At 48.1% G+C, this 12635-nt stretch overlaps 1 protein-coding gene across 1 annotated transcript in view; it reads left to right on the top strand.

Moving 5' to 3' along the window:
- Kiaa2012 (KIAA2012 ortholog) overlaps positions 1-12635 on the top strand; it is a 114489-nt gene that overhangs the window by 7648 nt on the left and 94206 nt on the right. Inside the window, 1 exon segment of the mRNA XM_037210453.1 lies at positions 9645-9804. Within this exon segment, the coding sequence (XP_037066348.1) occupies positions 9645-9804 (160 nt within the window).

Genomic DNA, 12635 nt, shown 5'->3' with positions numbered 1-12635 from the left:
TTAGTCCATTTTCTGTTGTTGACACTGAATACAGCAGTCTGGGTAATTTACACAGAATAGGGTTGTGCCAGCTTATTGGTGTAAACGCCTGGCATTAGTATCTGCTCCACAGCTGGAGACAGGCTTCTAGCTGCATCATGACATGTCAGAGGTAATCAAACGTCCTGAGAGCCAAACCAAGCATGCCAGCTCGGGCCTTTCTTCCTCTCCTGCATGTGTGAGATCCTGTGTTTGTACCTCAATCTCCCTAGCGCTGGCGGGGGGGGGGGGGGGGCAGCAAGGAGACAGACAGAGAGAGGAGAGGAGAGGGAGGGAGGAGATATAAGAGTCTTCCAGCACATTCCTTACACAAACCATTTACAGTCCTAAGGAAATGAATCAGGTTTTCATTAAAATCTAGCCGGATTACAGATACCATTTTCATGCCCTGCTATGTGAATATGGTCCAGGGGACTCTCACTTTTCCAGGCTTTACATTTTTCATCTATTGGTTCTTCCTTGTAGAGCTAATAGAGGCTATTCATCTGCTTATTCATTTTCATTTTTTCTTTCTCATTTACTACGAGTGTGTGCATATGTGCTTGAGTGTGAGCACACGCACATTGTGGAAGACATGTAGAAATCAGAGGATCATTTATGCAAGTCGGTTCTCCTCTTCCACCTTGGTAAGCCTGCATCCTTCTTGCTTCTGCTACCATGCATCATTCTCCAGCCTCGCTGGCCCCAAAGCTTCCAGACAATGCTCCTGCCCTCCCTCCCTCTCACCATAGGAATGCCGGGATTACAGATGCATGCCATGGCATCCAGATTTTTTTTAGATGGGTTTCAGGGATCAAATTCAGGTTGTCAGTCAGGCTTGCACCTTTACCTGCTGAGCCGTCTCCCTGGCTCTGGAGAACATTTATAATAATGACTAATACCAAGAACTGCACCTGCCATCACTCTAACTGCCTTATGGCCTTGTTTCTCACGACTTTACAAGGCTTATACTCTTTTTTTCTATTGTGTCAAAGCATACACACATTTTACTCTTTTTATGTGCAACATGCTAGCACTAAATACGCTCATGTTCAGTGTACAACCATTGCTGCCATCTATTTCCATACCTTAAAAATCGCAAAACTGGAGCTCAGGGAGTCAGTCATGAAGACACTGGGTCTCCCCCATTCAGCTGAGCTAAGAACCAACCGACCAGCCGCCAGGACAATGCCTAACCCAGAGCAGCCAAGCAACCAACCAATCGCCGTTGAGCGAGCATATTCATTGCCGGTGTTGTCCTAGGGAGCCACACCCTCCACCCAGCGGGAGTGCACAGCCTGGTGCAGAAAGCTAACTTGTGTCTCAGTGACACTTGACACAGGCAGTCTTCGAGACAAGCTGGAGTATAGCTCCGTGATATGCTCTGGAGCAATTAGAGAGGAGGAGATTTGTGACTGTTGTATTGTTATTTCGTTATGATTGTGTGTACTTATGGGACACAGAGTGATAATTCTATACACACAGAAAAGGTGTCATGGTCAAACCAGGAGAGTTAGCATTCCATCTAACACTCAAACTGTGACATCTCACAGTTACCATTTCATCCAGCTTCCCTTAAACATTGTCCTAAACCTCTCTCCTATATAGTTTTTAATTATTTTATTAGTCTGGATTAGTTTTGCTGGCATGCATGTCTGTGCATCACTTGCATGCAGAACTCGGAAGAGGGCATCAGATCCCCTGAAACTGTTACAGACAGTTGTGAGCTGCCATGTGGGTGCTGGGAACTGACCTGCGATCTTCTGGAAGAGCAGCCAGTGCTCTTAACCACTGAGCATCTCTCCAGTCCCTGTCTTAAATCTCTTTTTAAGCAGGGCAGTGCCCTGCATCTGTAGTCCCGCGTACGCAGTTGGCTGAAGCAAGAAGATCCTTTAAACCCAGAAGTTCAAGACCAGCCTGGGCCTCATGGTAAATCTCTCAAAATCCAAAACCAAAAACAACAACAACAAAAATGTGTACAGATTTGTGAGGTATGATGTGGTGTTTCAGTACACGTGTGCAACGTCCGCTTACACACCTCTGTGTGCAAACAGGATAACTAGCATTTGACCGGGCTCAGCATCACCTCCTGATCGGAACCTTTGAACGTCTCCCTTCTAGTTACTGATAAAATAGTTGGTTCTTGGGAGCTGGAGCCACCCCACTGCAGAACACCGGAACTTTCTCTTTCTGTATCCTTTCTACTTCCTCCCAACACACACACACACCTCCAGTACTATTCCTCATTCTGGTCTACTTCTTCCAGCAGCCACATGTGGGGGACTCTCTGCAGGCGTCGGGCAGGGAAATGAACTGTGAATAGGTGAGAATGAAAACTTGGTTCCAATTGACTTGGTCGACCTGGATCAAACCTTCCAGAGAAGTCTAATGCCGGACAGTTTGGTGCCAGCACATTTACACTCAGTAAAATTTAGGGAAAAAAAAAATCATCTTCCTGGTATAATCCAATCCCCAGTGCACAAGAAGCATAATTACATCAAAATTCAACTCAGGGTACATGTATTTAGTGCTAGCATGTACCCTCTAGAGAAAGGCTACTTGTGTTAACTGAAGGGCCTAAGGAAGGATCAGGCCTGGTCATAAAGATGTTGTAGAGGTCATTTGGGCTATTAGCCACCTCTGGTCCCTGGTTGTGGGAGGGTGGGGAGCCCTTGGCTATACAGATAATGTAAGGGTCATTAAGATTATTTGGTATCTCCAGTCCTGGTTGTAAGAGCTTGGTATGGCCTAGCCCAACAGATAACACAGATCACCAGGCTATTAATCACCTCCAATTCCCAGCTTCCTAAGTGAAGACCAGGTTCTACATCCATTCCTTTGGAAGGACAATGCTGTGTGCTCAACATTCCTGCTTTTCCTGGAGATCTGTGGGTGGAAGGACCTTCATGCTGGACTCCCAACACACATGGGAGAAAGACTCCTACCCACTCATCTGTTGATGGGCATCTAGGATGATTCTGTATCTTAGCTATTGATGCCAAAATAAATGTCAGAGTACAGGGATGGTGATTTTACTTTCTTCAGACACTGCTGAGCAGTGGTTTGATTATGTGGTGGATCGGTTTTCAGTGTTTGAGGGGAACCTCCATTCTGTTCTCCTCAGTGGCTATACTGATTTACACTCCCATCAAAAATGGTAAGAGTTTCCTTTGCTCCATATCTCACTGGTGTTTGGTATTCAGTCGTTTTTGTCCTTTTTAAAGACCAGACCTTGTGTCTGTTCTCAAACTCATCATTCAGCTGAGAATGACCTGGAACTGCTGACCCTCTAGGGTGCTAGGCTTGCAGGTAAGCACACTCTACCTGGCTTGTGCAGCTGGAGACACAACCTAAGGCCGAGGCATGCTAGCAAACACTATCCCAATGAAGCTACATCCCCAGTCCCCACATTTTTGTCTTTTTTTAAAAAGATTTTATTTATTTATTTTATGTATATGAGTACTCTATCTGCATGTGCACCTTTATGGTGGAAGAGGACATCAGATCCCACTGTAGATGGTTGTGAGCCACCCTGTGGGTGCCGGGAATTGAACTCAGGACCTCTGGAAGAGCAGCCAGTGCTCTTAACCACTGAGCCATCTCTCCAGCCCCCATTTTTTGTCTTTTTTAAAATTACGTGTAATATTTTGTGTGTGCGTTTGTGTGTATGAGTAGTTCAGAAGACAACTTTTGGGAGTGGGTTCTCTCCTCCTACCACGTAGGTCCCAAGGATGGAACCCAGCTCATCAAGCTTAGCATCAAACACTTTTACCGCATGAACTATCTCCCGGGCCCTTTTCATTCCTTGTAATAATAGCTTTTCTAATTGGGGTGAGGTGATCTCTCATTGAAGTTTTGATTTGCATGTCTGCTGCTAATGGCATTAAACACTTTTCTCCTAAGTCTCTTGACCATTTTAATTTCTTTTGAGAAGTGTCTGCATAAACTGTACCCCCCCCCTCCGCCCCCAAGACAGGGTTTCTCTGTGTAGCCTTGGCTGTCCTGGAACTCGCTCTGTAGACCAGGCTGGCCTCCAACTCAGAGATCCATTTGCCTCTGCCTCCCAAGTGCTGGAATTAAAGGCATGCATGACCACCGTCCGGCTAAATTGCTCATTTTTAAACTGAATTCTTATGAACTTTTTTTGAGTTCCTTCTATATTCCAAATAGTAATCCTTTGTCAGAAGAAATACTTTATAATATAAACACTCGATTTTGCAGGCTTTTGCGCTCTTGATTTGCTGTGCCAGAGTGTGTGACTTTGGAGGAATCTCATTTGTCTAATTGTGCCTTTATTATCTGTGCTTTTGGTGTCCTCCACCGTGACTGCCTCTGACTGGGAAAGTGGCCTCTTGGAGGAGGAAGAGTTTAAATGGAATCTTGTGGTAAAAAGAAGTGGAGCCCCAGGCATAGGCGAGCAGGAGCCCAGAGCAAACAGAGGGAAAGAGCCAGGCTGATGGACTCTTGGCTGCAAAATATACCTGGAGAATGTGGTCAAGGCTGAATTGTGGAGGGCTCTGCCTGCCAGCCCTGGCATTTCTGGGCATCTCTCTTCACCCCCGTGGACTTCTACACACAGAACCTGGGCCACTCTCTGCAGGATGGCAGCAGCTGGCTGGCCTGGCCATTCTGGTCTTCCTGGTGCCCTGCCACCCGGAGCAGGCATACCAGCCCTAACCACAGCCTCCTTCTCTCCTGGCATAAGGAGACGGCAGTACAGATGCAAGGTTAGGCACAGGGGCCCGGGAGTCCCCTCCAGCCCTGTCTTCATAGGCCTGGTAGACATGGAAAAGGCAGCCTGTCAGAGCAAGCCTCTCATTAAAGGTGGAGTGGCTAACAGACCTCTCTGCGCATACTAATTACTTGTCTCCAAAGAAGCCGGCAGAGGGTTGACTGGCAAAGCTGAGCAGTCTGAACCCACCGCAGCCAGGCTCCCGCTGTCATGTTTATTTCCCTCTTCCAGAAACTCCCTCCCAGGCTCCCTTCTGTCTCCCTCTCTGTTTTCAAGTAATTTCTGAGTGGGTGGTTACGAGTAGGACGCTCTTGGGGAAAGAAGGCTCAGAAAATATGGAAGAGAGTAGGCTCAATAACGTTAGTTAGACTTAACTCTTCCTCTTTGTAAAGATAATCTAACCATATTGCTAGACATTTGATTTTATATAAAGAATGACATGTGTTCTTGTGTTCAGTAGCCTAATGTTGCTATTTCTAGCATTTTAATATTTTTCTCTGAGCCTTTCCCCCATCATTATACATTAGTAAGATGCACTTTTAAGAGGTTGTGATTGCCGGGCCACAGTGGCGCACGCCTTTAATCCCAGCACTCGGGAGGCAGAGGCAGGCGGATCTCTGTGAGTTCGAGGCCAGCCTGGGCTACCAAGTGAGTTCCAGGACAGGCACTAAAACTACAGAGAGAAACACTGTCTTGAAAAAAAAAAAAAAAAAGAGGTTGTGATTAATCATTCCTCTGTATTTTGCCTTGTTTCTGCTCATGTTGTGCATATTGGAAAAGCTCTCACCCCAGTCAGCTTCCTCAGTGATCCTGGTCTTCCCTGAATGCCTCTGTTCGTCCAGTGAGGTGGCTTTGTTAACTAGTTTCACAGGTGTCACTCAAGAGACTACCAAGAGAATCTAAGTAAGAGCTTAAAGAAACTGGAGTTGGCAGAAAAACTATACATGAGCATGCGTGTGCGCACACACGAACACACACACACACACACACACACACACACACACACTCTCACCCCAACCCAGGATGTCTTTTTCCTAATCCCTACAGCCTGTTAATAGGTTACATTAGAAGGCAAGGGGGAGGGGTCGAAGTTGCAGATGGAATTGGGGCTGCTAACTGGATGGAGTTTGGTTTGCTCTGGTTCCAATGAACCCAGGGTCTGGTACGTGTTCGTCAAGTCTCTACCGCTGAGTTACACCCCTGGCCTTCATGTTTTGTTTGTTTTGTTCTTGTTTTGTCTTGAGATGGGGTCCCATCATATAGTTCAGGCTGCTCTGAAATTCACAGTCTTCCTGCCCCTGCCTTCTGCACACTAGGATTACAGTACTGTGCTCAGTTTGCTAGGCTTAAAATGGGAAATTATTTTGTATTTGTGTGTGTGTGTGTGTGTGTGTGTGTGTGTGTGTGTGTGTGTGTGTGTCAGGGCCCCTGATGGAATTATGAGGATTTTTTTTTTCTGAGACAGGGTTTCTCTGTGTAGCCTTGGCTGTCCTGGAACTCGCTCTGTAGACCAGGCTGGCCTTGAACTCACAGAGATCCACCTACCTCTGCCTCCCGAGTGCTGGGATTAAAGGTGTGTGCCACCACAATCTGCCCAGATAGGATTTTTTTTAGATATAAGGACTCAGAAGGGAGAACCAGAGAGACCATACCATAAGAAGGACCTCATCCAACATTGCTGGCTTGGAGGAGGGGACACAAGCCAAGGAATACTGGGCCCTTTAGAAGTGAGAAAAGGATTCAGGGAAACAGTTCTTTCCTGGGATCTCCAACAGAAACCACAGGCTTGGCCACACCTTGATGTTATTGGTTCACTGAGACCCATTTTCAAACTCCTAACTGCTAGAAGTGTAAGATAATACATTTGTGTTAGCTAAATCACTAATTGTGAGTTGTTATAGCAGCCATAGGAAACTAATACCGTGGCCAAGATCAGCTTTCAAAGGCTAAGCCAAACAATATGCAAGTAGTCCAAACTCCAAGGCAAGGCCTTCCCCGGCTTGTCTTGGCACCTTCTTGCACCTTAAGCAAGCAGCCCAGCCGAGCTCCCACTGAAGCATTAGAAATGCCCGCTAACAAGGGCGGCAACGGGGTCTTGTCCAGACTCACCCAGTCACCCCATCTGTGTTAACAGAGGCCATGGCGCCTCAGAAGAGGCCGAGACGTGGACACTCGGGAGCAGTCAGCTGAAGCAAAGGTTTGCAGAGAGGCAGTGAGAATCCAGATCTCCTAGAAGAGGTCTCCTGTCTAGTGGCCCCCACGAATCCAGAGATCACCCCTCGGCTCAAAGCAAAAAGGAGGTGGCCATCACGCCAGTCCGACGTATCTATCCCTTCTTTAAGGAAGACAAGATTTCCCAGAAGCTCTCAAGAGCTTGCTATTCCGTCTCTTTGTCCAGAACTGGGTCATGCGGTCACTTCAAAATACAAGGGATTTGGGGAAAGGGATTCAGTTAACAAAAAAAAAAAATCAAAATGGATTGGGAGTCTGTTAGTAAGCAGCAACAAGAGGAAGAAGTATTTCACAATTTTCCATAGTTCCCCACACCCTGGGCAAGGCGAAGAAAGAAAGGCTAACATTGTTGTCCACCTATCAGAAAGAAGTCTAGACTACATTATACACCTCAGCTCGTTACCCTCTCCGCTGAGGACACTGAACACAATTAGTTGGGAAGTAATTAATTTGCCTAAGGACACATGCTCAGCAGGAAAGGCTCGCCAAGCTGCTCTGCTGTCTCCTTCAGCGTGCTCTCCTCATTCCCACTCAGAGCTAGGAGAGCTGAGCGTGTTCACACGTGCAGGGCAGGCTGGAAGGAGCCCAGGAGGCCCAACAGGAAGCCAACCCCCACCTTGCCAGAACGGGGCTCAGGAAGGCACATCTCATAGGATTTCCTTTACAGTACCTGGAGAGGGCTGCCAAAAGGCCTCAACCAATGGGTTCAGTCCCTCAGAACCTGCTTGGTGGGGGCAGGAAAAAAAATGTGTGTGTGTGTGTGTGTGTGTGTGTGTGTGTACATGTATCCATACATGAGCCTGGTAGCATAGGTCTGAAATCCCGCTTTACTCCGAAGCTTGAGGCAAGAAGGTCCCAAGTTCAAAGCCTGCCTGCACAGCTTAATGAATTCCCAGGATGAAAAGGGGCCGTGGGGGACGCTAGGGATGCTGGTTGGCAGTAGAGCACTTGCCTAGCATGTGGGAGGCACCAGGTTCCATCTGCAGTCTGGACCGTGGGCCCTAAGAGACAGGAAGGGTGTGCGTGCATCTTGTTGATGAGGTTGTGTAACTTAGGGGACCGGGAAGCGGTGGAGCATGGGGTAGAATTGTGCAGCTCACTTAGTTACTAATTCCCAAAGGACGTCTTTCTGGATTTGTAAAATCTAAATCTCTTAGGCCGTGTGACTCTAAAATATCCCGAACTTCCCACTCCTAACACGAGGTGAGCTCCACTTTGGGGGTTCAGGAGGCTCGAAGACTTGCCCGTGGTCATAAAGTCCTGAGGCAGAGTGGGCCTTGGATGCTGACACCCTGAGCAGAAATCCAGGTGCAGACGGTCCCAGGCTTTCTCTTAAGCTCCCATCCGATGCTGCTGGGCATTCTGGACCTCTTCATGTCTGCCACGTCCATTGTCCGGGCTCAGCGTGTCTGTAAGACTGAAGTGAAAGACTTCTCAGAGGTACAAAGGGCCTTGCTGCCTGTGGGACTCGGGAGACATGGAACCTCTGATCTCACCGGTCCCATTACTCTCCAAACTTTGGTCCTTTTGATATGTGCGCTAACATACTTTCCTCCTCGTGGCGTGGACCATTGAGTCGGGTCTTACTGAGTTCTGACAAGCGCGAGCATGTTGGACTCTCTAGTCTCACAGCTCTTACTCTCAGGACACGTGATGTAGCACCTGCTTCAAACCATCATTTGTTCTCCTGTTAGTGAGACGGTGCCTGGAGCTGAGTCCTGGTCCACTGATGAGATTAAACGTTCTTGGGGGAACAGGAGCCTTTGGGCTGACGAGAAATTTCAAGCTCTGAGTTCTGAGTCTGACTCCACGGGCAACTGGCTGAGCCTTCCACGCTCTGTTGTGGTTTAAATATAACCAAAGTTCTCGTGTGGGAAATTTATTCTCTGTGTAGCCTATCCTGGATCTCTCTCTATAGACGGGGCTGGTCTCGAACTCACAAAGGCCAGCTTGCCTCGGCCTCCCGAGCGCTAGGATTAAAGGCGTGTGCCACCACCACCTGGGTATTCACGGCTTCACGAATCATCCTCAGCATTTCCGAATCGTTTGAACTCTGTCCACCTTATAGGATTACAATGAGGTAAAGGCTTTCCATACAATATAAATCCCTGGTCAAGCATTGGATGTCTATTTATTCCCCATGTGCCTTGCACAGAGTGGCTGAATTTGGGAGGAAACGCCCCAGAAAAAAATTCTCCCTAGCTGAAGTGAAACGCAGCACCGTCAAATATTTTCAAAATGCCAGGCTCCCTGAGAACACGGACTGGCTCTGTCTGTCTGTTTTTACATGAAAAGCATTGGATGCTAAGGCCACTGTGCACTGTTTTTCCCCGCATTGGGGCCGTTTTAAAGGGACTGACATGATTTCCACGGCTGAGGTAATTCTCCTGAGGCTTTACTCTTTCCCAGTGCTTTATACCAAGATGGGGTCTGGCATCTGTCATTTCTTCTTCCCCTCTGACTGGCATCCTCGGGGGCCTTTCAGGGCTTTGCCTGCTGGGCTCTTGGATGGTATTTATTAGGCAAGGCCATCTGTTATTGGTGCCTTCTGGCCCCTTCTGGGAGTCTCTGGGTTGCTGGTGAGGATTGGGCTAACCAGCCTGTATCAACAGGAGACCCGGGGCTCAGCCGCTGTGCTATTTCCTGATTGGTGTCCCCACAGAGGGAGCAGGACAGAGCCTGGCAACCTTACCTCTACTTCCGAAGCAAGTCAAAGAGCCAGACCCAACGGCAGATCCAGCCTGGGTACTCGGCCAAGAGATACCTCCGAGGCCTTTTGCGGACATGGTCTCCTGCTACGGTGTACAGGCTCCAGTGTGCAGGTCAGTGGGAAGATGGGAGGGAGTGAACGCCAGTCTCCCCCACCTCTCAGTCTGATGGGAAGGGGTGTTTCCCATTGAATGCCAGAAACATCAGGATTTAAGGTCCAGTTCTGCACTAAGCTTCGTAGTCCACAAGCCTCTACCTCAGCTTTTATCTTCACTGACATTTGCAGAAGGAAGGGCCACCTGAGTTCTTGGCCCGGCGCCCACTGCTCAACCTCAGCCCCTCACATCCCACGGCCCAACCCAGAACTTGCTTCCCAACCTACCCCACACCTGAGGCCTCAGAGATCTTCCAACTTACACCCCACTGTCCACAAGACAAGACAAAAAGGAAGGTCTAAAGACGAAAAGTTATTTATTTGTCCATAGTCAGCCAACCAGAAGCAGAGCTGGACCCAGAAGGCAGATACTTCCTGCACCCACAGCTCCACATTCTTCCCAGCATTCCCGAGTTCCCTGTCCGAGGTCGTCTCAGGTCATCTCAAGAAGGCAACTCTCCGGCACAATCCCCTCAGGAGAGAGAGATGAACACCCCTCCGCCTGACAGAAACCCCAAATGCACTCTGCAGACTTAGGAAAGCCTGAAGTGGGAATTCGAGTTGCCAGATTCAGCACACTACACCCACACAAACAGTGAAACTCACAATATTTGGGACATATTTCTACTAAAAAGAGTTCATTGTTTGTCTGAAACTTAAACTTAATTGGACATCCTGTATTTTACTTGGCAGACCGCGGGGGATGAGAGATGGGTGGGAAGATGGGTCAGACCTCACTTCGGTTGTTTGCTGTTTCTCCAGCACCAGCACACGGGACCAGAAAATTCTGGCTCGCTTCTTGTTTTATAGGTTTACCTGGGAAGGGAGAGAAAACAGTTCCCGGCCCCCAGTAAGTGGTGGCTTGAAACAAAATGAGAGCTGTGGCCTTGTCTGGCCGTTGACTTTACTTTCAAGGCAGGCCCATGGTCACAGGCAGGTCTGTTTACTTTACCACTTGTGAGAAAGAGCTTCTCAACCAAAAAGGGGTTGTCACTGGATGAGGCCAAGGCGGGGCAGGCTGCTGTCCCACGGTCTGGGCTCAGTGTCCTCCAGAAAGCGGGCAGCTTTTTAAAAAACAAAAGATCAGCCGAGCGGTGGTGGCGCACGCCTTTAATCTCAGCACTCAGGAGGCAGAGGCAGGCGGATCTCTGTGAGTTGGAGGCCAGCCTGGGCTACAAAGCGAGTTCCAGGAATAGACGCAAAGCTACACAGAGAAACCCTGTCTTGAAAAACCAAAAAAAAATAAAAATAAAAATCTCAGCTCTGTTCATGGCGTCATCTAGCTAGCATGCATGGTCTAAGAAAAGGTGCAGGGACCTTGTATTTGCGGGGCCCTTACCATAGCCCCCTGATAAAGTGCCTCTTCAAAATAGGCCCCCGAGCTGGGGGAGCAAATGGGGAGGCTTCAGTGAGAGGCCAGTGTCCCCACAGCTCCATCGTTCTCTTTCCCCTCACCTTTCGGAACTCACTCACCTTGTGACGTGAGTGAATTCTCTAGTCTCTTCTGCCTGCCCCTGTGATGAATCGACCCCACCTTTCAAGACTGTTTCTTTTCTTTTGTGTCCTTTCTAAATGTACGTTTTGGTGTTTTGGTTTTGGTTTTTGGTTTTCTTTTTCTTTTGAGACAAGGTCTTACCATGTATCCCTGGCTGGCCTGGAAATCGATGTACAGATGTCTGGCCTCAAACTCATAGACATCCTCCTGCTTCAGTCTGAGTGCTGGGATTAAAGGCACGAACCACCATGCCCAGCTTTAAAAGTTGCTTAAATTAATGTTTATGTTAGTATACAAAGTACTAGGTTTCCTCAGGGCACCCTCACACACAGGTCATTAGAGTGTGTCCTCTTTCCTTCTCCCGTCCGACTGCTCCTCGGCTGTCTTTCTTCACGGTTAGCGCCTCTTCTGCCTTACATCATTGCCCTCTGTATCTTCCACCTCCCTCAAGATTCTTTTCCTGCCCTCTCATGATGCCCTTTAAAGTTTCATAACCTAGGGGCTGGAGAGATGGCTCAGTGGTTAAGAGCACTAATTGCTCTTTCAGAGGATCCGGGTTCAATTCCCAGCACCTACATGGCAGCTAACAACTGTCTGTAAGTCTAAGATCTGACACCCTCACACAGACATACATGCAGACAAAACATCAATGTACATTAAATTTAAAAAAAAATTTTAAAGTGGGGTTGGGGATTTAGCTCAGTGGTAGAGCACTTGCCTAGCAAGCACAAGGCCCTGGGTTCAATCCTCAGCTCAAAAAAAAAAAAAGTTTCATAACCTACATGCATTTGCACACACACACATTTATGTAAACAAGCATATACAAATACTTTTCATCTAGACTGCATATCTAAGCCCCGATCTCCTACAAAGGCTCTTCTAACAATCCCAGCCAATAGTCAGCATCTGGCCTCACATCACACTGATACTCAGATCTACAGAGTTGAGTCCAGAGAGCGCCATCTCTCCAACCGGCTGTGAGAAATGCGTGCCTAGTTCCTCTGTGTCTGCCCTGCAGCCTAGCAGACGGTGGGTACTTGGTGAAACTTCAGGAAATACTGCAGAATGGCTACATTAGACTGATGATCATGGGCAGACAGAACAGAGTAAGACATGCCCACTGTGATTAATCTCTCTCTGGAGCAGAGCAAGCCTCCTAGTCAACACCTAGGAAGCAGCCATGGTTTGGTTTGGTTTTTTCCCAACAAGGACCTAGTTCTTGGGAATGTCAGTGTGGTACAGAGTGCTCATGTGGCCCAGAACCAGAAGCTTCCAAGGCACTTGACGGGGAAGCT

The sequence above is a fragment of the Peromyscus leucopus genome, chromosome 13, assembly GCF_004664715.2.
Source record: "Peromyscus leucopus breed LL Stock chromosome 13, UCI_PerLeu_2.1, whole genome shotgun sequence".
Taxonomy (NCBI): domain Eukaryota; kingdom Metazoa; phylum Chordata; class Mammalia; order Rodentia; family Cricetidae; genus Peromyscus; species Peromyscus leucopus.
This window is presented reverse-complemented; position numbering and strand designations above follow the sequence as displayed.